The 27,997-nt window shown below is 32.3% G+C and overlaps 1 protein-coding gene across 1 annotated transcript; it reads left to right on the forward strand.

Annotated features, from left to right (window-relative positions):
- The first annotated feature begins 3 nt into the window (after positions 1–3).
- Positions 4–27,994, forward strand: LOC143911205 (DNA-dependent protein kinase catalytic subunit-like). The gene is made up of 53 exons (XM_077429989.1): positions 4–241; positions 762–952; positions 6,216–6,402; positions 6,560–6,805; positions 6,872–7,086; positions 7,163–7,432; positions 7,625–7,789; positions 7,863–8,111; positions 8,179–8,520; positions 8,596–8,715; positions 8,789–8,902; positions 8,977–9,145; positions 9,226–9,368; positions 9,456–9,576; positions 9,657–9,859; positions 9,931–10,102; positions 11,017–12,614; positions 12,695–12,945; positions 13,021–13,187; positions 13,502–13,704; positions 13,786–13,926; positions 13,995–14,176; positions 14,258–14,420; positions 14,497–14,754; positions 14,879–15,109; positions 15,889–16,014; positions 16,193–17,126; positions 17,194–17,491; positions 17,728–17,895; positions 17,975–18,223; positions 18,301–18,420; positions 18,487–18,593; positions 19,578–19,720; positions 20,727–21,127; positions 21,206–21,360; positions 22,542–22,835; positions 22,921–23,144; positions 23,211–23,380; positions 23,457–23,660; positions 23,729–23,853; positions 23,947–24,144; positions 24,219–24,595; positions 24,675–24,883; positions 24,957–25,081; positions 25,170–25,310; positions 25,381–25,622; positions 25,689–25,965; positions 26,522–26,678; positions 26,758–26,861; positions 26,936–27,112; positions 27,188–27,342; positions 27,419–27,601; positions 27,672–27,994. The coding sequence occupies exons 1-53, from the start codon at positions 115–117 to the stop codon at positions 27,747–27,749; spliced, it is 12,369 nt and encodes a 4,122-aa protein (XP_077286115.1). The 5' UTR covers positions 4–114; the 3' UTR covers positions 27,750–27,994.
- Positions 27,995–27,997: the final 3 nt, after the last annotated feature.

The following is a 27,997-nucleotide window of genomic DNA, read 5'->3' on the forward strand; positions in this document are numbered from 1 at the left end:
GTTAGATAAAAGCCGACAATTTGTAGCGCGAATTGTGTTTTAATCTGACAACTGACAGATGACAGTTGCGAAGCAACCGGTTGCAGATTATCGAGTGCAATCGATGTTGTTAAAATGGAATATGTAGCAACTTTGCGACTATTAAGGATAGCCGTGGAGCGCCAAGATGGGGGCTCCGCTATTAGTTCCTTGCAATATGTCAATTCTTTACTATCCGAACAACTCACGTCATCCGTCACAGGTTAGAACTTGTCCACCTTTTATTTGTCATGTGAAAATGACCCATATACCCTAGTTAATAAAGCTTATAATCGCTAGTGTATTCCATTGTTTTATTCATGACATCAGTGTGTACTTTATGTTAAGTGGTTCAATTTTCACAAAATTTTCAGTTTGAATTAACTCATAATTACTCTTTTAGTTCATTTCATAATTATTTTCAGATTATTGTCAACAAATTTCAAAAGGATATCAGAAAATATTTATAAACTGTAACTTTTTCAACGATCGAATTAATGAGTTTTAAATATACATATATACAAATAAATATATGTTTGGTAATTTAAAAAAAATGTGTACTCAAATTACAAAAATAAATCAGTCACACATTTTTAATACATATAATGTAATAAAGGTACAGCTTCAGTTTCGGTTCTGCTTTTTTACATGATAAAATTTCAAATGTAGCATGGCCCCTTCATGTGTGCACAATTTTCACCTACATATGTACATTCTATATTATAATAGATATCTATTTTCAGATTTGGCAATATCAAATTTATTCACGTCACAAGATCAAGAAAATCCTATGACTTTAGTCACCTTCATCCAGGGAGTGTTTATCGATTCTGTTTTTCGAGAAGCTGTGTGTGAGACTTTCAAAATTTTCGACATATTTCTCCGGAGCGAGTACAAAATGAAAATGGACTTGCACATTGATGATATTGTTAATGTGAGCGCTGTTTATAGTTAATGATTATCTATTTATGATAGTTGCTAGGTAGCATAATAACTAGCTGGTTCGTTGTTTTGCTCGTCCGCTATTTGGATGCTTTTTTCGTAAATATTGTCGGTTAATGGTGTCGTGCTTTGCATATTGTGTAGAGTTATTGGTGTTGCTTTAATTTTTGATTAAAATTTTTGCAATTGTGATTAAATACAGTGGTTAAACTGATTTCTAAGGTTATATTTTAAAGATAATTTTCACTTGAAAAAAAAAAAAAAAAGAAGAAGAAAAAAAAAAAAAAAAAAAAAAGTTCTTTTGTTTCTTCAAATAATATTCGTTTGGCAACGAACGTGATCAAACTGATTTCTGAAATTATATATTAACTCTCGAACCCAGAGCATATTTACAATATTACAGCATAATGCAACATTGTTAAACAAAAAACTATTTATTTCATACATATTTTTGTGCGAAATTTTGAGAATATTCTCTTATTTAAATTATAAATTGTGACGCTAATAACTAATAATACTTAACAATGATTTGCTATAAATGCAAAAGTGTTGTGTTGTTGACTAATTATGTGCTGTGCGAGCTTTGTGAAGAACCTTTCCACCATGATTGTGTGGGGATTTCGGAAACAAAATACAAAAAAATGACGTCAAAGAATAAGGAAAAATGGCGATGCGTTTCTTGCCGTATCCATCCTAACCCCCTTCCGCCGTCTCAGTCCTCATCACTAATGCTCAGTTCTCAAGATTCAGTCATCAGTCCTCAGCCATCTTTATTTGATATACTTAATGAAATTAAATGCTTTCGAGCAGACTTTAATACCATGAAAAATGAGTTTGAAAACATAAAATCTGTAATCACAGACATAAACAATAAATTATTCACAATAGAGGCTAAGTCTGATGAATTTGATGGGAGACTAACCACTGCTGAAAAGAAAATTTCCTGCTTTTCTGATGTAAATAAAGGTTTAATTGAGGCGCAAAATACTATTGTTGAACTGAAACAAGAAAACAATCTGCAAGATCAATTCTCTAGAAAAAACAATGTAGAAATATCCGGCATACCTATGAAAAAGGGTGAAAATCTAGTGTCTATATTATATGACTTATGTGCTGTCGTGGGTCACAAATTGTGCGACACAGATATTGACACCATACACCGTGTGCGGCCGTACCCGTCCCAGGGCGTTGCAGGTTCACAGCAACAGCAACAGCGAGAGGGCAACAGCGATGTGAGTGTGCGCACGTCATCAGTGGTCGTACGGTTCACTCAGCGCCGTCGTAAGGACCTGCTGATGGCGGCCGTGCGCGCCCGCCGCGGCATCACCACCAACGACATCAATATTCCAGGCCCGCCCACCACCCTATACGTAACGGATCACCTTACACCAACGAATAAATTATTATTGAAGCGAGCACGCCAATTGAAAACTGAATATAACTACGCCTACTTGTGGGTTAAAGATTGCAAGATCATGATTAGAAAAAAGTGCGAGCTCCAATATCATACAAATCTCAAAAGAATCAGATCTTTGCAAAATCAAATGACTAAGTGCAATATTAAATTTTAATAACCTAATAATTATCTATGCATTTATTGTCTACTGGTCTGCATCACATATTATAATGTATGTGCAAACAATTATGTACGTATGGCTATATAATTTATTATTTTTATTATTACTATATAACTATGCTATTTACATATATTTTACTCATAAACTAAAAAAGGTACGAGTTCATTTTTATATTTGTGTCCATGTATACCTTTGCATTTCAACTGGTATCACCAAGGATGGTTTGCTTAATAATTCCATATCTTTATCTGTGTATGCAGTTATGTGTATGTTTATATGCATATATCTATTTTCATTTATGCATATGGATATTTATATTTATATCACTACGTGCTCTATCTACTTCCTTTTTTACAATGTCTTCTAATCGTCTTGTCATTTATTATCAAAATGTCAGAGGTCTCCGAACTAAATCTGACTCTTTTCTTCAAAATGTATTAGTTAATAATTATGATATTATCTGTCTATCAGAAACTTGGCTAAATGACTCATTCAATAATAGTGAGTTTTTTGATGCCAGATATCAGGTGTTTCGACGTGACAGAGATTATTCTCTTCATAACCAAATATTTGGTGGTGGTGTAATCATAGCTGTGAAAAATAATCTACCCTCTGTCATTCAAAATAATTGGTTAACTTCCACAGAAGACCTTTGGATTACTATTACCACTAAATTTTTTAAACTAAATATCTGTACTGTCTATATTCCTCCTGGTAATTCTCACCAAACTCTATTAGTTACCCATTTAAATAAAGTATCTGATCTAATAACCAATTATCCAGAGGATCGATTCATTTTACTCGGTGATTACAATCTTCCCACTATTGATTGGACAAAATACGACTCAAATCTGCATCTATTTCCTTCCAATTGTATTAATTTTTCTTCCCTTTCCTTTACTCAATTCTTATCTTATAATAAACTTTATCAATACAATTATTTGTCAAATACTAATAATCGTATTCTTGACCTAGCTATTAGTAGTTTCCCCTTATATATTTCTCGTGCTGACTCTACGCTAATCCATGAAGATTCTCATCATTTATCCTTTTGCATCTCAATAATTTACAACAAATCTTCACCCTTGAATTATAATTATAATAAAACTTTCCTCTTTAGAAAAGCTGACTATGCTACAATTATTCCAATTTTAAGCGATATCAATTGGAATTCACTTTTGTCCAATTTAAATATTGATTTAGCTTGTAAAAAATTTTACGATACCTTACAAAATATTATTGAATGCCACGTCCCTTTTACTCTTAAATCTAAGCGTACCAAATATCCCCCTTGGTTTACATCGTCTCTTATTAAAATAATAAAAGAAAAAAACAAATTCCATAAAAAATTTAAAATTTATTCAAATCCCTTAGATTATCAAAGTTTTTCACTATTAAGAGCTCGAATTAAAAAATATTCTTTAATCTGCTTTAGAAATTATATTTCTCTTATTCAAAATAATATTAAAACTAATCCCAAATCATTTTGGTCATATATAAATTCAAAAAAAAATACCTCCTCTTCATATCCTTCCGTAATGTATTATGGAAATAAGTCGGCTTCACATGGTTCTGAAATCTGTACCATTTTTGCTGACTATTTTGACTCCACTTTCAATCGTGATTCTACCATTAACCTTTCTATCTCTAATACAGATACTTCTTCTTGTAACTTATCTACTTTTCATTTTGACTTATCTACTGTACTCAGTCACATCAACTCTCTCAATGTTAATCTTGGTGCGGGTTGTGATGGTTTGCCTTCTTTTTTCCTTGTTAAATGTGCTGTCCCATTATCTCTTCCCATAACAATCCTTTTCAATCTTTCTATGTCGAACGGTAAATTTCCTGACTATTGGAAATTATCTTACATCACCCCTATTTTTAAAAAAGGTGATAAGAATCTTATTGAGAATTACCGTCCTATATCTAAACTATCTGTCATTAGTAAAATCTTTGAAAAAATTATCTATAATTTCCTTTTCTCCAATTTCAAAAACTACATTATACCTGAACAACATGGTTTTTTTAAGGGGAGATCGGTAGAGACTAACCTGCTTAATTTCACTAGTACTCTCACATCTTATATGGACAAACGAATCCAAATAGACGTCGTTTATACGGATTTCTCTAAAGCTTTTGATAAAATCAATCACAACCTTTTACTCAATAAACTTTGGTCCCTTGGAATCCGAGGAAATTTATTTCGTTGGATCTCTTCGTATATACTAAATCGTCACCAAATCATAATTCTCAATGGTTTTAGATCATCACTTAGACATATTCCTTCCGGTGTCCCACAAGGGTCGCATTTAGGTCCCTTATTCTTTTTACTCTATATTAATGATATCTCATACATCTTCAAACATTCCTTTATACTTCTTTACGCTGATGATTTAAAAATTTACAAACCTATATACACCATAGACGATTGTCATAAGATACAAGAAGATCTAGATAGATTCTCTATATATTGTTTAAATAATGATCTTTTTATTAATCTAGAAAAATGCTCTATTTTAAATTTCACTAGAAATAAGTCAATTATTACTAATCAATATCAATTAAATCATTCAATCCTTAACACGTCATCTTCTATTAAGGATCTTGGTGTAATACTCAATAATAAACTAGATTTCTCTGAACATATTTCTTTTATTACCAACAAAGCATTTAAATCTCTTGGATTCCTACTCCGCTCAACAAAACCCTTTAATGATCCTTATGTACTAAAATTACTTTATTTTTCCTTTGTAAGGTCTCACCTTGAATTTGCCTCAATTATCTGGTCACCTTTTTATTTATCCCATATTAATTGTATTGAGAAAGTTCAACTTAAATTTATTAAATCCTTACGCTACCTTTTTCCTACCTATACCCATTCTACTGTTTCCGACATTTTAAAAATCCTTTCTTTTAACAATCTTTCTGTCAGGCGACGACATTCTGATGCTATATTCTTCTTTAAGCTCATAAATGGTTTCCTTGATTGTTCTGATTTACTGAATAAGGTTAATTTCAGAATCCCAGTTCGATACCCTAGACGCGTTACACTCTTTTCACTTGATCCTTTCAATACTAATTCCCAAAAATATTTTTATCTGCAGCGCGTTTATCGTATGTTTAACGGAGAGCTGAATGAGGTTGATCTGTTTGGTATTTCCCTACATCAATTCAGGTCTAACATCAAGAGAATCTTGACCGATTGATTCATTTTTTCTTCTATTCTATTTTTCCAATATTTCCATTATTTTTATACTTTAGTTTAGTTATGTAATGTGCTATTTAATCATATTATAGCTTTCATTCCTTTCCATTTCATTTGTTTATTTTGTATTTACCTTTTTCATTTGTTTTTTATATTTGTAAATTTCAATTTCTTCTTATATTCTATCTTATAACCTTTTCCAAATATTTTAATACTATAGTTTAATTATGCAATGTACTACATATTTTGTCATGCCTTTATTCTTTACTTTTTAATTTGTTTTCCTTATATTTATCTTTTTCATTTTTGTAAAAATCTATTATTGGACTCGGGTGTTACATATATTATTTATTTACTTTTTGTGTTTTTTATACCTATCTCTGTACATCCTGTCTGTTGATTTTTCAATTAATAAAATAAAATAAAATAAAATAAAATAACAATTTTAAATTAATTTTCTTTTATTACAGGTGAGTTTAAGAATTCTAAAGAGTGCTTGTACAGCCAAGGTAAAAGAATCTTGTCTTACAACGTTGATAGTAATCGCCGGAGGCTCTTGGTCAGACACGACCAGTCGAATTTTAGAAGTAATCGTTATCCATTTCGAAAAGAAAAATGAAAAGCCAACAGTGATGGCAAAAGAATATGAACTTGCTGGTGAATTAAATATTTATTTGATATCTGAACTTATTTCGAAAAATTTTGTGAAATTTATTTTCTTCATAGGAATCCGAATTAACGATCCGTATTATACATGATAACGTTTCTTTTATATTTTGCTGATAAATTGAGAGTTAAATGATAATTGTTTAAGGTATACTTTGTCACAATCATCCGGAACAAGTTGGCAATCATTCAGAAGATATTGGCAAGTCAATTCTTCAGACGATAGAAGAGTACATTGAAGGTAAAGCTAAAGTGTCGTTTCCATTACTCGAAGGGTGCTTCAAAGGTTTTTCCGAATACCTTTTTAACTTTAGTGAAAATTACCAGCTAATTTATAAAGGAATCAAAATTTTTTCTGATTCGAAAGATCAAAAGAGAAGAGGACATGCCAGAGGTGAATTTTCATCTTACTTTCGAAATAAAAATCGATATGAATTTACAATTATTATTTTTTGTACAGCCGCAATTGACATCATAACACACCACGGTGTACATTTCCAAGATTGGTTAAAAGACGATAGAAGATATTGGCATCCACTTCTGTTACGATGGATGCATCATTCTAATCGTGACGATAGAAAGACAGGTTGTCGAGCGCTTATTTCATACTATAAATATGTTGGAAACTCATTACTGATTAGTGATTCCAGTGAAAACAATTCAGCTTGCCTACAAGTAAATAATAATCTACTCATTACATAATAAAAATATTATTAAAAATTAAAAGTTTTATCATTACATGACATTGCAGTATTTTATGTCGCATTTCAAAACAATTTTATCAGATAAGCGTGCTGACGCTGATATCAGCTTCAATTCAAACTCGTACGAAATTAATATAACACTGAAAGGATTCGCCACGTTTATATCTAGTTGTAAAACGCTTTTCAAAAACGAAGAGTTTAAAGAAATCGCTGAAACAATTACGCAACGTGCACTTTCACTTTATAAAACAGACAATAATGTGCCTTTACCAATATCAGAAACAGCCAATGAAGAAACGACTGGACGAATCGAAGAAGTATGTAATATCTTACAAACCTTTGTGAATTAATAAAACTTCTAATGTCTCAATTTTGATTTTCATACATATGTACATATTTAAATTTCAACTTATCTTCTATAATAATATCTGTTCTTAAAATCCCCTTTTGCTGTGTAAATTTAGTCGATTTTGTATAGTTTTCATATTTAAACTATTTTTATATTTCAGCTATGTAATCATATTGAAACTCTCACTGTGATGAACATTAATTTGGATAACAATATGGAAATGCTTATTTTTGCACTTATATCTGATTTTCCCAAGTGCCTTCCTCATAGACATTACTTTGTTACAAATGCTTTAAAACGATCTTTATCTGTGATAAATATTAAGGTATAGTTAGTATACGCTAAATTATTATTCATATGAACTGAATATATTTGTAAATTATAATAATCTTCCACAGATAGTAGTTTCGTATTTTATCAATGAAAGCTGCAAACATTTTGTCTCGTCTTCATTGTATTGGGATAGTGAATCGTTTCCTAATAACAATTTCTTAACATATGAAACATTCATGCCACTGTGGAAATCAATCATGCAAGTTGATCAAAATACTACTAATAATAATGCCAGACATGTTTATGATGAGTTTATTGTAACCATATTGAAAATATTACCAAATTTAGATCTTTCAACGAAAATAATTCCCATGGCAAGTAAATTTCTTTAATAATTACTCTTCAAATGAGATTTTATTTAATTTATATAATATATTTCAGTCTAAACTGAGTAATGATGTGGATGAGAGTGAATTTTCAAATATTGATTCATTCGAAACTCCAGAATATCCACACGATTATAAATTTTTCACGAACGTGTGCGATTTAACTTGCGCTGTTTTATCGTTCAAATGGACTACTGAGTGGTTTATACAATGGATAGAACCAATTCTATCGTTAATTCTAGAAGGGCGGCAGAAGTTTTTCAACGCAATAGGATACCTGAAAGTGTTAGAAGTTAGTTTAAAACTAATAAAAGATCTCAATAAAGAACAGATGATTTCTTTAATTGAATCAGAAGAGTTGTCAAATATTGGACAAATTATAATTGATTTACTGAAGGTAACGCTGTTTAGAATATTTAATTCTAATTTTCATTTCGTTGCAAACATTAAATATGTATAAAATTAAATTCAGGATCTTACTATCACTAACGGCGATCGACTTTTTCAATTGCGATCGGCCTTAATTTTTCTGCAAACTCCTCCACAAATACTAAATGACGAACTGATTAAGAATGCCACTGATGCTTTTAAGGTAATCAATACTTGTGTTCTTATATACATATACTTACTTATGTCATTAATTACTTAATGAAACTCTTTAACAGATTGTATTTTCGTTGGGAAAAACGAATCTTAATTTAGCTGTAGATGCTTTGGATGTGCTTGAGGAATGGGATGTACATTTGTCGAGGAATATGTTCAAATTGATTTGCCACAAGGTATCACATTTCTATAAAAAGATTAATTGTTATAGAAAGTATGAAAATTTATTTTATTTTTATTGCATACATAGGTTCTACCAATACTCAATGAGTATCTTTGTTCTACAAGCATATCAGAAATGAGTAATCTAGAAAAGAAGAATTCTTACAAAGCAAGGCATTCGAAACCGAATAAAGTATTTCACGATGGAATGAGCCCACAATTAACCATGTTTCAACATCGTATTATGATATTTTTAGGTTTTTTATTTAATAAATTTATGTACATATATGCGTTTACTTCGATTTTAGTCAAAACATTATGATTAACAATATTTTAGGGAAACTTGACTCTTCGACGATAAAAACATTGACCTCTCTGGAATGCAATGAACAAGTTTTACAGCAAGAGGATAAAAATCTACAACATTTCACAAAAAACTTTAAACTATCACTTCCGTGTCCAAATCAACAAAATTTATTTGTAAATTAATATAAGACATTTTATACTTCAAATATGTATTCTGTAATATATAATAATAACACGACATATTTATTTTTAATACAATAGATTTATATAGATAGTTTGATTCCGCGTGTGAAAGATTTGTCTCTACACAGCAGCAATCGCGATACAAGGATCACAGCTTGTCAGACCATCCATTCGATAATCCTCATAATGTATGGAACAGGTTTGCCCTAAATTTAATTTTAAATATCGAATAGTAAAATAGTACATTCAATTAATATACATTCGGTTGATTTTACACAGGTGTAACTTTACCAAAGTCTCATAGATCATCGTTTGCTAACGTGCAATCAGAATTGTATACTGCTTTGTTGTATTTGGCTGCCGATCCAGATGAGTCCATCTCGAACATGTTCGTTCCACTGTTGAAGCAGACCTGTCACTGGTTGTCTATCGTCAATGACGGTTCATCCATTGAAATGAATAATTTTATATCTGTTCTTTTTGTATGTTGCGTCACTGCATATTTAAATAAATAACATCCTGATAATGTATTAAATTAATGCTTTTTTGTTAGGAAGGAAGTTCTCATCCATCTGATAACTTAATTCAAGACATGTCTTGCGAAGCCATTAAAGAATTCATTGCGTGGTGTATAAAAAAATCTTCAGCACAAATGTTGAAAGATTTGCCGCAAAGCATTTCTTACATTTTAAGAACATTATGCCAGATGATGCTGCATCCAGATGGTGATAATATTTTTTTTATTGTGGAAATTGTTTTATATTTTATGCAGAATTATATTTTAGACGAAATCTTGAAAGTTAACATTTTAATTGAAAATTAAATACATATTTACTTAAATTAAAGCAAACTTTGTACATACATGGTAGTATAACATTATGCCAAAATGTCAGTTTTTTAATATAACGTCGCTCAGATGAGATCTACTGGATATTGAGCAAATTTGTGGAACTCGAGATGTTTTGTGTTGGTTTAATTGCGTGCGATTTATTTTTGTGGGACTATTCGAAGAAGAAAGTGTATCTTCATCGAACTCGAACTATCCAGTAGTTGAAGGATAACATACTAGCAGAAATTCAACGAATTTCAGAAATTATGCAGTGTTGAGCTCACCCGAGTCACATCATCATGTAAAAAATGTCTTTGTAGCATAATGCTATGTAGTTTGATTTTATTTATCTAGTAAATATAATTTTGAAGTGCTTATTTTCAAGATAGCAGTCGTTTAAGGGCGAAAACACACTAAGTGGGACGTGGTACGTGTTTTTTTTTAAGATACTTTCAAACATGCAAAATAAACACAGCCCCCCTAGCCCATATTCATGGTACACAGTCCCAAAAATCACCACCTGGAGTGTTTTCGGTGATATTTTATCCTTGTATTTATCCTTGCTTGACAGTGATCGATAACGGTGAATCCCATATTTGAAGAAATTTAGGAGAAACTTGTCGGTTGCATATGGATATGCATTCACGTGCAACCTCCCAAAAATATTCATTCTGCATGTGCACAGCGGGAAGCCAAGGACACATGACGTCCCATCCAGTGTGTTTTCGCCCTAATTGTTTCCGATCTACTCGTTAAGTTCATTATCAAGATTGTTGGAGTATTTTAATAGAATAAAAATGGAATTTTCAGGTCATAAGAAGTATGGGGCATACCTTGTATTCAGGCGTGCAATTTCACAACTGTACGTGCTCGATTCAGCCATCGACAAATACCTGCCCGAGTTGCTCTACAGTGCCGTGAAGAGCATAGAATCGATGCGCGACAATTCGAGCTTGACGCTAAAATGCACGGACTCCCAGAGCGATCTGGCTATGAAAGTATTGAAAGTGATCTTGCAATGTCTCGAACGAAAAATCTCCATATTCGCAAAGCCCAGCGCTATGAGACGGAGACCACCAAAGTTCGGAGACGCGACGATTCCACCCATATTAAAATGGCTATTGTCACAATTGAAAAGCGCCAATCGTTTACTGGCAAATCGCTGTTTCGAAACTTTCTCGAGGATTTCCTCTTCACCGCAGAAATTCGTAATGGAGCTGATAGAAAAAGACGGGGTGAATCATGTCATAGATGAGTACTTTAAATATGACTCGTATCTTTCCAAAGACGTCGACATGGAATGTATGAAATTAAACGACTTCATTGTATTTGTACGCAGTCTTTATATTACGCTTGATATTTGTATTATAATTGTGCAAAACAATTTACTAACATCCGATGTGTCATTCATGGATACGTTCAACGTGGCCGATATGTTTCTACAAATTGATGCCTTTCTAGTATTTACATCAAAACGAGATATCCACAATATCTATGACTCTTTATCTAATCCGAACACCGAAATGGATCATAGAAGTACTAGAATTCAAAAGTACTTGTTTGAAAATTTAATATTTGAAACCGTTTGGAAGTTTATCGATTTTGTATTCCTCGCATCGACGGATGATTCATTGGATTTTGACACAATTATGAATACAATTAATGATTCAGTGTCGCGTGCCATTGTATCTTGGTTGTTCGATTCACACAAGTTGGCGGTGTTTAAGAGGACTGTCGACCATCGTATATGGAGCGTTCAGGAGTTTGTGTCTAATTTGAAGAATAAAACGTGCAATGTATGGTGCAGTGTTGAAAATCTATTAGTAGATCGTTTGCAGCAATTGTTCATTCAATTTAAAGAAGATCCTGCTAACGAATCCAAATCAAACTATGATTGTTTAAATGTACTGAGTGAAATAATATCGTTGATTGATCCTCAAAAAGCCAGCAAGCTCTCATTGGAACTTCACAACTTCGATCTGTCGCTTTTGTTCGATCTGCTATTTATAAAAGAGAGTAGCGGCATCACAATGATAGGAGAATCTTCGATACATTCATCTTCTTTCGTAAGATCTCTCAACAATATATTAAACTTCATTTTGAAATCAAACCGTATCAATCAAAAGACTCTCATTAGTGTTTTAACGAACAGTACATGCTTGTATAACGTCAATAAAGAGACAACTTCTACAACATACGGTGAATTTTGTTTTGCCAAATTCGAAGATGGGATACTATCGTACATTGTTGCCAACGCTAAGAGTTTCTTTACTATCTGTAAACAAAAGTTTTTAAATAATGATAAAAATGCTATCATCAAATTGATAGAAACTGTTTTAAAATGTACATGCGAGAATAATATACGGAATGATGAATTCCTTAATAATCTTACATCTTTCATTATTGAAGTAAGTGTTTTTTTTATAGCTGTAAATGATATATAATGTTGAATGCGCATATTTCTCTATATATATAATATGATTTTTAGATTTGGCCTTTCTTCATAGAACAGGGTGTAACAGAGTTTGAAACTTTGATTCGAATGTATTCACTCCTTGCTATGGCATTACCGAATCCACTAAATTTGATCGGTCGTCGTGAATGTACTTTAAATGTATGGTTATTCGATTCATTGAAAAATGAAAATGTAGATTTAAAATGGAAATCGAAGTTGATTGTGCTTCTGCCGACTGTATTGAAATCGGGTTGTTCAGAAAACTGGTATTCTGAAGTTGCTGCGTATGTTGTATTAAATTTTTTTCATTATTTCTTTTTCATGGTTCATTTGAATAAACTGTACCTATTTATTTCCAGGAATGCAGTCGAAGCTTTGAGCGAAAACTTTCCACAGAGTTGTTATGAATTCAAAGAACACTCTAAAGCCCGAGCAAAATACCTTTCGGCGATTAAAGCACTTTTAGAATCAATGGCAAATTCGGGATCGTTCATATTGCTAGAATGTATAATTAAACTTACCGCAGGTATACTTAGAATACAAAATCAAAAATATTAATACATAACACAATTGACCAGTTTTAATTAAGTCCACTACATTTCGAGAAATATCTCGCAAACATTAAATATAATTGCTTTTAACGATATTTAAAAATACTGGTGGCTTGTAATACGTTTATTCTGCTTTACCGAGATTCTGGATATATCAAATTGAAATAAGTAATAACAATTTGTGAATTAAGTCAAACAGAAATAGTGTTTTTTGGAACTGAAAATTGCCACTTTAAAACATAACAGCTCATATCTTGTAGATTTTGTATGTTTTCTTTGTTAATTCTAGCCGACCGAGATCACATTTGTGATGAACAAATCACGCACAAACTAAAATCTTTTATGGAGCGTCTCACGAGCGAGGAACAACTCGCTGTTTTACAAGGAGTTTATAATATAGTACGAGGTTGTACCGAACCAAATTTGCAATACAATATCATCAATAGATTTATGATACCGCTGTTGTTAGATTCATCAGTCGACACTCTAGAAGTAATTATGTGTTTGATCAAAAATTTCAATAATTTAACTGTGTGTTTTAGGATGTAAATATATGATTTTTTTATTTTACAGAATTTTTATGCTGCGAAAATTTCGATTATATTAAATAGTTTCGATAAAAATGTTTCGACCGGTTCCAACCAATTTGCTGTCGAAAGGACTTACGTCGATTGGATTAGTGCCTGTAAAATAATAGAAGTCATGTTTGTTAAAGTGAGTACACATGCAAATATTTAACATAGAAGTGATTCGATATTTTGATGATTTTATTTTGTTTTTAGATACCAATGGAAAAATTAAACTCACCAGAATCGAAAATTGCTCAAAATTTAAATGTCAGTAGTCAGGGACAATTTGCTCAGATTATTAAGGATGTGTTCACGAAAGTTTTTCAAATTCAAAAAAAGAAAATTCAAGATGTTATGGCAGAAATCGTTAAAGACAGCACTAAAGAGTTTTTAAGGTTGATACAATATTTCATGAAAAATGGATACAAAATGAATTATTATTATATTCTTTATAATACCTGAGCTAAAAATTTTAGATTGTCACATTGTGCGGCTTATAAATGTCTATATGCCATAACAATAGCTAGACCTAAAGAGGAATTAAAGTTTTACACGTTTCTAATCAATTCTAAAGGATCCAATTGGGAAGGAATGATCGATTGTAATAAACAATACCTATTTCCATTCAAAACTAATAAAGTAAAATTATAATAGATCTATATATTATATTTAATGAAAATTGATAATATTTTATGCATATTAAATTTATCTTCAGGTAATAGATTCAACACTGAAAAATAATTCTGTTCCGACAAAACAAATCAATTCCAATCGTGGTCGGGTTTCTACATTTAATATGCAAAATTCTATCAATACTTTAATGGCGACAAACACCTCGTCGATCGAAAATACAAATGTTGGCGGCGTACAACGTTTTTTAAGACAAACCCTTTCAGAAAATATATTGTCATTCGACTACAATCATGCAATAATAGCTGACAAACCAGACTTCAACAGTACCCTCATCGAACCGGTACACTTTATTTTTTTTCATTTTGGAATACATGTATGTTTTCAATGTTGTTTATACAATACAATACATGTATGCATTGTATATGTATATACAACAGTGATATTTAAGTAGATTGGTTTTGTAGGAAAGCGATATCCATATGATTTCGTTGGATTTGACCAACGACGAATTGAATAATCATGAGTGTATGGCGACAGTTTGTCGACTCGTACAAGATCTTGATAGGATTACTTCGGATATGTTTTCACCTGAACAGTCATCGAAAGGGGACTGCTCTTCGGAGTGGGTCAAATTTATAACTGACGTTCTGAGTGATCGGACGAGACACAGAAATGTTCGGTTATTTTTAGTGCAGGTGAGTCTTATTATTTGGTGTCACGAGAAATCGCTCACGGACTTAACACTCAACGTCATATCGCTCAAGCTACAAATCGTTCGCGGACATTACACTCACAGATGAATGGCTCACGCGACAAATCACTCACGCAGCATTACGCTCACTGAATAATTCGTACGTACAAAAACGTTATTTTTTACACAAGAATTATTCCAAAATTCAATTAAACGCATCGTGACGAATTAACACACTATCCTATCACATAAATAAATAAAACATATACAAACCAGTTTAATCTCAATTTATTCACAAAGTACAGAGTTTATTATAAAAAAAAATAATTCTTTGTATTAATAAGGATTTTCGTTCAGTTACGTTTGTAATATAAGGCCAACATTTGTTTCGATTTACCTGCTTAAACGATAATGGTGGGTCGATACCTGGAAAACACCATGTAATACATTTTTATACGCAGCGAACAATTAACAATGAACTATAATTATTAATTAATTATCATGTCTAAAGAAAAATTTTTGTAACTGGTTTGTATATATTATATTTTTGTGTAGAAAATAACGTTTTTGTAGGTATGAATTATTCTGTGGGCGTTTTGTTCCGTGAGCGTAATTTCGCGTGAGCCATTTATCTATGGGTGGTATGTCTGTGAGCAATTTGTCGCGTGAGCGATATGTCGCTGAGTGTTAGGTCCGTGAGCAATTTGTCGCAGAACCTTATTATTTTACATATAATTTGCCTTGCAATTAATACTATCGTTGTTTGTATTATTATCATTATAGGTTGTAGACAACATGCGTGATGTCTTTAAGAAGTATGCAAATATGATGTTTAAATCCATTCTTTCCGTAATACACGATCGATGTACTTCACATGCTGACGGAATCAATCATCTAGATATTTGTCTTGTAATTAAACAATTTTTTCTTATGTTCAATTTGACAAGGTCGAGAACACAGTGATTTTTATCATGAAAATAAAGTCGTTTAAATGCTTAAAGATATCCTTAATGTGTTTTTGAACTTGATCCGTTTCGAATTATTTATACAAAAGTAAAATAATTTCATATATTGTAAATTTTTGCAGTTGTTATTATTATTGTCTTGGAGTGATCTTGTTTTACCACAACAGCTGACTGATAAAAATGATGCTTCTTCGATTGTTGGCTTAATTATAGACGAAATTAGCCCCTCCAATGTTGATGCAGACATATTTAGACGATGTTTAGAATTGCTCAAGGAAATGCTCGCCAAATGGGGTGCCAATTTGAATATCCAGTCTGAATTAATATTGAAAAAATTAGAAGCAACAAATAAAACTGAAACGAGAAAAGCTGGAATACAAATATCCGCTGCAGTTCTCGTAAACAATATTGCATTATGGGATAGTCCTGATACTTTTAAGAACTTCAAATACGCTATATTAGACTGTTTAAAAGTCAGCGATAGGATCACGTATAAGTCATGTGCTGAAGTAGTCGGACTTTCACTGAAAATATTATCCAATTCTCACCCAGGAGTTTTTGCAGAAAAAGAATTGAATATCGATGATGACGGCGGAGATACTCACTTTGCTGTAAAATACTTGAAGAAAATCCATAAATTGTTAAATAAGTGGTATGAAACACAGTTTGAAAAGTTTGTTGAATGCTTATTTAACATTCAGAAGCATTTTATCGAAGTTTCCAACGAATCGCTCGTTTCTAAGACGATAATGTCAACATCTAAATTACCTGCAAAGTATAAGAATATGTGTCTGAAAATCTTATTCGATTCAATGCACATATTAGACACGACTACTCTATATAAAGAATTGAAAGCTTTTAATTTCGATGAACTTCTGAGCAATCAGGAAACTCGCCTATTGACTCTTCATATTATAAATAAAGTCTTCAACTACTTGAAAGTCCCGGAAGTTGTATCTCTAGTGAAGGATATCAGTTTCGTGTGTGACTTGACTATACACAATGATGTCCAATGTAGAGATACTGTCTATGAGATATTAATGAAGATTTACAATGGTCAGTCAACATGATATGTCAATAAGGTTTAGTGTTTTATATTATCTCAAATTTGTACTGATTTCAGAACTGAGGCCTATGAACTTAGAACAATGCACTTGGGAAGAAATGAAAGATTGCATTGATTCAAATCGTTCGAGTGAAAATTCTGCAACGTCTAGAAAAAGGGCGGCAAATTTTGATGAAAAGTGTTTATTATTGGACGATGTGCAAATTAATTATGCTGGGCTTGTATCATCCCAGGATCGAAAGGCGATAAAATTTGCCTTACTACGTGGATTAGATGACGATGATCTTCAACTGAAAACGAGAATATACTCTTATTGGAGTGATCGCTTTTCTTCCGAGAATCATATGCATGATAGGTTTGAACATTATGTACATTTTGAATGGTTCTGTGATTATTCCGCAAAAAGCCATCTAAAATCTCGATCACGGAACATCTGGCACCCGAAAACTTCATCAATCTACACGAAATATTGTACTAACGAGAATTCCAGTGCCAGATATTCCGTATTCGCGATTTTTGCGGCAACGATTGTCGTGTGCGCGATCGCAATTTGCGCAATAATCCGTTTACCATTTTGATGTCTTTTTACAGATGGTCGGATATTGTTCGAGAATTTTTAGCTGATCAGATCGGAAGCGATAATAGATTTCTAAACCGACTGACTAAACTTGCACTCGCCTCGTGTAAACAGAATGTCAATTTTACCGTGTCAAAGCTATTCGATCGTCCACTTGAAGAATGTAACTACACAGATTATAAGTGTGTTATTTATTGTTTTTAGTATTGAAATATACGCACTTCTATGTAATGTTTTTACCAAACGCCAATTTTTTTTCAGTTGGAATGATAAGAAACAAACTCAGAACCGCACTATTGTTCCATCATTTGCCGAAACACTCAACACACAATTGTTAGCATCGACAGTGCTGCACCAGAGTACAAGAGATGGTTGTATTAGTGAAAAAGTCATTAAACACTTGAATACCTTCGTAAATACTAATTCAAAGTCTTTTTATAACGAAAAGAATACTTTCTTACAAAATACATTGGAGAGTCTCAACATAACACTATGGGACAAAAGCACAATGTATGAATTTCTGCATTTTATTATAATTTCATTTGAATAATGTTCGAATTTTTATATTGTTTTCGATATTTTTTAAGACGTGAAAATCAAAATAAGTCTGACCCATCTGATGGTTTTACCCTAGCAATGAATAGTTCTTTATTATTTACGTTGGAACCTCAACTCATACATCGACGCACCTATAAGCCATTACCTGCGTAAGATTTAAATATATTTTAGTATGTATATTTTTAGAATATTTTAAAATTATTGTTTATTTATAGTCAAGATGATCAGTATAAAAAACCAATACATGACGATTTAGAACGACGATTGAGGAAAAAGTTTATTGCCGATAAAAATCAGCAAGCGATAAAATTTTCCGGAATAGGTGAGACATTGTTGTGTTGGTAGTGGCGTAGCAAGGGTAAATGAGGCCCGGGGTAATTATTCTTTTTTGCACCCCCATCCCTTCTAATTTCATCATATTTGTTCACATATAAAATTTCCTAAGAAAAAAAACACAAGACACATGTACACATTATAATATATATGTATATTATAGACGTTATTTTATGGCGAAATGATATCGATTTGTAAAACAGTAAACTACAAGAATATCTGTATTCAATTAATTCGTAGTATTTTCGAACGTTCAGAGACAAAATATAATATATTAGTGTGTATAAAAGGTATCGTCTCAAATGCAATTTCCGCTCTCACGGTCAGGCTCAAATTTGGCGCCACATTAGGCCGAAAACACACTGAGTGATACGGAACGTCATGTCCTTGGCTGGCTCCCCGCTGTGAAAGTGGGTGTTCCCCAAATCGAATTCGGGTGTAGTTGCACGTATAGAGTGCATATTTTTCTCCTACATTTCTTCAAATATCAGATTCACTGTTATCGATCACTGTCAAGCTAGAATAAATACAAATATAAAATATCACCAAAAACACTCCAGGGGGTTATTTTTGGGATTGTGTACCACGTATATGGACTAGAGGAGCTGCGTTTTTTTCCCATGTTTAAAAGTATCTAAAACAAAACACGTACCAAGTACCATTCAGTGTGTTTTCGCTCTTATTGTTTTCAATACAAAGCCTAGAAAGATTGCATGTTCAACAGACGGATTATTAAGAACATCCATAAACTCGAATGCTTTTGGCGACTTTGGCGATGAATTTGAATTCGTCACCAGCTCACATTGTACTTTGCGAAGTGAATCTTAAATATGACAATAAATAAAAATATGTTATCCCTTCGCGACGCCCCCAAAGCTGATGCACCCTGGTTATCGCCACCTCTTGCTATGTCACTTAATATGTACAGTGTAAATTTGCGCAAAATAAAAATAACATTTTGTTTTTAATGAAGCTGCTTATAAAAAGAGTCAAAGTAAAAAGAAACTAACCGAAGAGAAGCCGGTTGAAGCTTTCAAGCGATTCCGAGACGGCGATTATCCTGATATACAAATAAATTTGGATGATATTTTAACCCCACTTTTGGAATTAGCATCGGTGATTCTCAAATTTACGGTTACACGATCGTTGTGCGCTTGCATTAAATCAGTGCTACTCAAACTATGGTCCGCAGCCCAGTACTGGTCCGTGTACCGGCGGTAGCAGGTCCGTGCACAAAGAAGTAAATAAATTAAAACAATAGCTTACTATTACGTATATATTAATTAATTTGGAAGATTTACTAATTGATCTGACTACAAATGAAGAATTGAAAAAGTGTTTTGAAACCACAACTTCACTTGCGTCCCTTTAGATCAAATTGAAAGCAGAATTCTTCCCATATATTTAAGAATATGCACTGAAACTCTTTTACCTTTACAGGACTAGTTTCTGAACCATTAGTTTAATAAAGACAAAATATCGTAATAGTGTAAATATTCATAAACGTGTGGAATTAATTGTCTTTGATAAAACCACGACTGTATAAGTTATCTAATAACAAACAAGCTCATGTCTCTTTAGTTTTTTTTTTTCATTTTCATTTTTCATCTTTGTCTAAGTACATACATATATGATATATAGATATTGTACTTCTTTGAATTCAACAAAATAAATTTTACTACTTATATTTAATATTATTTTTATTTGTTATATGAACAAATTTTCACTCATATTCATATATAACTTTTTTATTTAAAAATATGATGCTGGTCCGTGAGAATTACTGAAAAATATATGCTGGTCCGCCAACTGAAAAAGTTTGAGTAGCACTGCATTAAACCGCGCTCGATCATTAGGCTCTCGGCGATACAAAAACTACAAACATCATCGAACAAAAAACAAACCCGAATCACGTATAGTTTATTTGTTGTGTATTATATAGTTAAGTTGTAGTTTTACTATATATTTTATTTGTTGTAATCGTGTTGGCGTGATGTTTGTAGTTGCGTATTGACGATCGCGATTTTAGTAAGCGCGCAACGGTCTGGCTATCATCATTTACCTTTGAAGTAAATAACAATAAAATAATAATCGAACTAATTGCAACATATTTTTCTTATAGCGTGACGAAATCATAGCTAAAGATTTCTTCATCGTACTATTTAATTCAATTAAAAATCATCTTACTGATTTTTTAAATATAAATCAAGGCGACAGTGTTTCAACTTCTGCCAACAACGATTGTAAAACATTGAAGAGTGTGAAAAATTTCAATTTAACCTCGGCATGCTCTGCCCTCATAACTCTGAAACATGGGATCAACGTCAGTTTGCCGTCTCCACTTGCTGGAGCACTACTTCAAATATGTCGCTCCTGTTTAGAACATTGTCACGACGTTGACCAGTTTGATTATATCGTCGGCAATGCTGCAAAAACGTGTGGAGTTGAATGGCTCGGAATATTAATACTCGAAGAGAAGAAAATGGGTTCTGAATCGGATAATCATGAAAATCCTGCTAAAAAGTGAATCAAAATTTGTTTTTGTTTTTCCGTTATTATTTTCAATGTTTATTTTTTAAATTTATTACCTATTTTTGTTAGAGCGAAAATCGACGTAACCACTGATGTTCATTTATCACTGGAAGACGAAATATACAGACTGAAATATACTTATCAATGGGATGAACTCCAAAAGAAGTGTGAAGAAGCTTTAGATTTGACGGATGTTAACGACCTATACGTCTCATATACTGAAGGTGAAATTGAATTTTGGTTCATAGTTATTATATATTTGTTTTTAATATACAAACATATTAAGCCAGCAGCATGGCTCGTTGGTTGCGTTGATACTAAGCACCTAGAGGTCATTGGGTTCGATCCCATAAGCTAACGGCGATGGAAAAGAATTTATTCTGAGTATAATCTTTAATGCCGCTGGTCAGACTTGAAAATTTGTGACTTCAAGTCGATCGTTTCCTATCAGAGTTTGTCAATTGATCTGATTTCATCGTTTAAGCGGTTGCTCCATCAAATTGTCAAAAACCATCCTACCCACTATGTCACCACTATTTGAATATGATTTCAAAAATTTATTATAATTTCATTTTTTCGTCATTTCAGCTTTTCCCAAGGGGGGGGTGGTCAAAATTTTTGACTAGTAAGGAATGACTTTCTAGGGGGGGGTGTATTATATTAAAAAAATGAGTGTATATGAATTTTGACTATTTTAATCATTTTTTATTTATATATTTTTATCAATAAAATTAATAGTAAATAATTTAAAAAATATATTAAGATATTTGGATATAAACGCATGTTTATTAAGTACAAAATAATCTCCTGAAAATACATTGAACGTTTATTTTTAAACTAAAAAATATAAAATTAGTATTAAATAAATGTTAAAAACTATAACTTTGTTATTATAATATCATTTTATTCATAATAATACATTAAACAACGAGTATAGTCCCATTCAAATCTAGGGGGGCCTCCTGAATGATGATGCCCCTGTCTATAAGATAGATCAGAGCATCGTAACCTCTGGATATTCGTGGCACACATTGTTTACGACTCGTAGAGTTTGTCCGCTACGTACATACATATGTACTTCATCAGCAGTCGTTAGTTATTCCGTATATGCATAGGGACAAAACACTAATTAACATCGGTTTTCTCCCTCACACGCGATCTCACTCGCACGCATTAGGCCGAAGTGCTGTTCGGGGAACACATATTACCGCGGTACACAAGTTACGATGCTCTGACATAGATGTCTCGCTAATTTTCTTATATATAGTATTTATATTATGCTTATGTCTGGTCATAGAGACGCGTTAGAGTATTCTCTAATATCATTGTGGATATATGTAAATAAATAAAAATAAAATATATTATATTACTTGTCTGTGAGTACTAATAGATTTGATTTTTTCAGAATATTTCAAATGCTTCGCTCAACTATCAAATTGGGAAAGCTTCATTATGACAATTTCCAATCAGTACAATCAAATGGATACTATGACCGGCGCTGAAGAATTATTCAATTACAATCATCTATGGAAAATTCCATGGACTAAAAATTTCGTTTTACCAATGTTTTTTGATGCCAACATTCACCGACTGTCGTTGACATATCCGGTGAAAGAATTTACACGGATACAACAAGACGAAAAAATGGAATTTCGAAAACACTTGGAAAATTTCGATAAATATCTTAACAACTGGAGTGGTGAATTTTATCCTCAATTGTTTTATTTGATGTGTAATATATGTATATAAAAGTGTGTGGGATTTTCTATTGATATAATTTTTAGGCGATCCTGAAAAGGCTAAATACCTGAACACGAAACTATCGCCAAAGATGGCCAGTTGGAAAGCGATGTTTAAATTTGATGCAAATACTCTAGAACTCATCAAACATAGTCTGCAATGGTTAAAACGCTCCTGGACACAAGAATATCTGTCGAAAAATAATAGAACGATAATTTTCAACACCAACAGTGAAATTATTGATGACAGTTTGAAAAATATACAAATGGTTAATATTTTTTAAATAAAATTGGTTAAATATCAAACTTTCGTTGAGAATTACTATTATTTTTAGATGGGAGAAATTTATAGTTTTGTGGAAGTATCAACAGAGTGTTTCAATATATCTCGTCGAAACGTCGACGATTTGTGTAAATCCTTTCAAAGAATTCTATCAACTTGGAAACACGTTTTGCCTATGTTTAAAGACGATTTGGTATTTTGGGATTTGAGGTTGACGCACAGGTTAAATACTTTTTAAATATTTTTTTTGTAAATAATTTTAATCGTATCGATTATATAAATATTATAAAAATTTTAGATCGATTCTTACATCACGCGTACAGAAACATTTATCCAACATTGCCGATGAGTCTGATCATGACGAGCAAAAAAGTTTGAAAGATGTCATTAATGAAATGACCGCCGTACAAAAATTAGCTGAGCATCGATTGATCAAAGTTGCCGTTGAACATTCAAACTATTTATTAGCTAATAAATATTTGCTTAAGATGAAGTCATTCAAGTAAGATCATATGATTTGTTGACTGTTAAAATAAATTGAATTTGTTTTTAATTATAATTTACTTTTAGATTTTTGGAAAATGATGTGTTTGCATTCGATATAGAGTTTGTAAAATCTTTAAAGTTACAAGCATTAAACGAGAACAACTTGAACGCGAAAATAGATCTTCACATCAGATCTTGGGAATTTGGGGGTATATATGCGTATTTATACATCTGTTAATTTATTGAATACTTATTGTGATATTTACAAATTACATTTTTCATTACGTTTGTTACTTTTATAGAAGAAAAAAGGGCTCAATTAGCCGAAGATGATTATCCACAAATATTTCAAAATTTTCTTAACAATGCAGCTAGTAATTCCTATGAAATTTATTCGATTTCAAATAAATTAAACGCAACTGAATTAAATACTCTCATTAAAAGGCTTAACATAGTCATTTCTGGTAAAGGAATATTTGATGAATCTATTATCGGCATCGGTTGGTTTGAACATTGTTATTAAATTAAAATTGAAATATTTATTTTACTACAAAAATATATTTCTACGCTTTAGTTGAAGACTCTATGCAGTTGAAATCGGTTCTGGATAAATACAGTGTTAAGTATTTTGAAAAATCTATAGAAATCGCCAGAAAGTGTGCACTTCAAAGTGAATCCATTAAAAGCACACGTGATAATAATCGCCCTGAAATTAAATCTCTATGTGGCGCCTACATGACAATGGCTAATTACTGCAGAAAAATGAAGAACCGAGAATATGAATCGAAAACATTGGAAGAAAGGTCAACATTTGCTCGAAATGTTGTGTCAAGTATCTTACATGCGATGAAATACGGCGATGAAGAAGCTAAGAAAATGTTTCCAGTATTATTGCTCGAATTGAAAGAGTCGTCAGACGACAGTGAAATCAATCAAATATTTAAAGACGGGGTATTTCAAACACATTTACACGTGCACTTAATAAAATATACATATGTATTTGTGTATCTTAAATAGAATGGTGTTTCAGGTATCTGATATTCCGAAATGGTTATTCATACCGTGGGTATCTCAGCTGTTAACCTATCTACCCATTTTGAAAGAGTCATTGCTCGATTTAGTGGTGGGCTTAGCTGAAGAATATCCACAGAGCATTGTGCATCAGTATCGTGTATCTCGGCGGACTTGGACTAAGACGAAATCTCCCGATTTCAAAGAGTTGGATTCCATCATCAAACGGTTATACAGCAATAGAAATTTATATATTGTTCTATTGAGATTTTATATTTAATTTGCGTTACTTTAATTATAGATTAGATCTGATTTTATTAAAAGATGATCAAGAAATTCTAGTTAAGGCTTTAGCGGGCGTCTGTGAACCATTTATAATATTTAAAATGCATCTAATTAATATTACTAAAGCTCTACAGAGTGGAGGTTTGCATTTACATACATATATTATAATATACTTAATACGATATACTTGTGTTGAAGAATGTATAATTGGTTGCTTTACTATTTTTAGATAAAGATCGATGGGATACAGCTTTTGAAGATTTGTTTGAAGACATATTCCCCGATGAACAATCTAATATTAAAATTCGAGGCTCAAGGTTTAAATGTATCCTTGGAAATAGATCTTATTTGAAAGAAGCTTGGAAGTCTTGTAAATATTATTCGGTGAAGATATTTATTATTTTTTGCTACTGTTAGTAATTTAAATTAAATATTTACAGGCGCAGATGAAACCAAAATCCCTCATGTCTTAGAAAAAATCAAAAATCTGATAAAAATTTGTGATCAGAACCAGAAGAAACCGATGTCGAATTTGATCAGCATTGGCGATTTCAGTCCGTATTTATCTTCGTACGGAGACAGCGATGTGAGCATGTTGGATGTTTTCGGTCAGTATGGAGGCTTCGACGAGACATATTCGAAAATTAAAAATCATATCAAAATCGCAAAGTTCGAAAGCGACGTAAGAATCGTTCCAATTCAATAATACATTTGTATTCTACTTTTAAAATGTGTTATTTGCTGTTAGGTTTATATGCTCGCATCGATGCGTTGCCCAATCCGCATCAATGTTGTCGGATCAGATGGTAAAAAGTACACGTTTTTAATCAAACGAGGCGAAGATTTGAGACAGGACGAGCGAATTCAACAATTATTTGATTTGATGAACAATTCTCTTGGTTCGTTTCAAATGAAAATAAACACATACAAAGTGATTCCGTTATCTTGGGACATGGGCCTCATACAGTGGATAAACAATTGTATTACACTACGGGAAGCTGTGTTTAGAAAGCCTAAAAATAGAGGCAAGTTTTAAATAAATCTTATTTTATAAATTATATGTATGAAAAATTGAGATTCCAAAAAACTGACATTTTCCACTCCCGGTACTACCGAAAGTATGAAAAACGTATGTTTTTGCTTTTAAATACTGTATACATATGTATGAATTCAAAATATTGTCAATTTAAAAAAATACATGGATTTTCGAAAAAATCAGAAGATGAGACTTTTCATTATTAACAATCAGTCACAAATCAATATATGTATTCAGAAATAGTCTTGGATACGATATTATCAGCTTGTATACTTTATCTTTGATTTTAAATTTATGATACCCTTGCTTTCGATAGCAAGTCAAAAAGGATATACAGGACATACATTGTGTGTAGAATGTGTTTCTTGCAAATTCGTCGTATATCGAATTTGTCCATAGATGACGCTGTTGTATTGTATAATAATTTTATTATAATGTTAAGTGCTTATGTACAAAAGTTTGACCATAGGTGTCGCCTTGGGGCAACCTGTCATGGCACCTATGGTAGAAATTAATATATAATAAACAAATAAATATGTTTTTAGGAAAACTTTCGAAGCTTAGAGAAGAAAAAGATGCATATGTTAAAAATTTAAGAACCGGAAGTACACCGGAACAGTATGGATGTTTAGCTAAGAGCTTGAATGTATCTAAACAAATCTACAATCAAACACTTGAAGATCTGTCTAAATATTATCTACGGTACATATTAAAATCATCTCACTCATTATATGTATTTCTGTAATAGTTACATAATAATCAAGCACCTTTGTTATTTTAGTGATGAATTATTAGAACTAGCCGTGTCTCCCGAGAATTTCATATTCATGAGGAATAACTTCGAAACGACTTTGGCTCCTATGAACATTGCACATTGGATATTAGGTATATATGTACTTATAAGACGCTCTGTTATACTCGACATACATGCATGTATACAAAATTTCTATTTTATTCAGGAATTGGCGATCGGCACATGTCTAATTGTTTACTATCAATGCGTACTGGTAGCGTCATAGGAATCGATTTCGACAGTGCATTCAGTGTATCTACACAAGTTTTACAAGTGCCAGAACTGATGCCGTTCCGACTCACACCACAACTGATAGGAGTCTCGGCTCCTCACGGTGTAACAGGTATTAACTTTTGGAATCAAAACTCTCATGTTGGATTAATTTTTAATTTGGTACAATATGTACATCGTTTTTCAGGTAATTTGAGACGATTCATGATCCAGTCTCTGGATGCGTTCAAAGAAAACTCAGAACTGCTTCTGGCAGCTATGGAAGTCTTTGTGCGTGAACCTACCATCGATTGGTTGCCATACTTGAGCAATTCTACTTCTAATTGGTCGCCACGAGATAAAGTATACATTTCATATTGCACACATCGATCCACTCCTATCTGCATTTATTGTAAATGAGGTTTTGAATTGTTGATAGATAAATCAATGCAGGAGAAAATTATTCGGAGTGATCCCGGCTGTTATCACATTGGAGGATCTTCAAATGAGAACCACGAATACAGAGTTCGTTGAATATTATTGTGCCGCTGTTAAAGCGTCTCTAGATTCATTCCGGGATTTGATAGACGCACCCGATACAGTTTTAACTACCAGTCAACAGGTGATGAAGATTAGTAATTATCAATTGCATACATTCTTTTAAGAGTTTAAACAAATTGAATTCTCTTTAGGTGAATTGCCTTATAAATCAAGCGACAGATGCAGGAATTCTTTCGATCACATACAACGGCTGGGAACCATGGTTGTAATTTTAATCAAATATAATTTGAATTTATGAATACAATATTTCTTACAAATAAATGGATTTTTATGAAATTTCTACTACATATTCAATTTCTTGAGTATCTGTGTTAAGGTACATAGTTACGTACGTAACTGCATGCATGCATTTTGCACAAGCATGTAAAGGGTCCCTAGTACCACCACATGGCACAAGCATACTTGAACAGTGTCAGACGATGTGCTCGCTTTGGCTGATCTTTTCCTGGGTTTTAAA

Source organism: Arctopsyche grandis, chromosome 4 (assembly GCF_051622035.1).
Source record: "Arctopsyche grandis isolate Sample6627 chromosome 4, ASM5162203v2, whole genome shotgun sequence".
Taxonomy (NCBI): domain Eukaryota; kingdom Metazoa; phylum Arthropoda; class Insecta; order Trichoptera; family Hydropsychidae; genus Arctopsyche; species Arctopsyche grandis.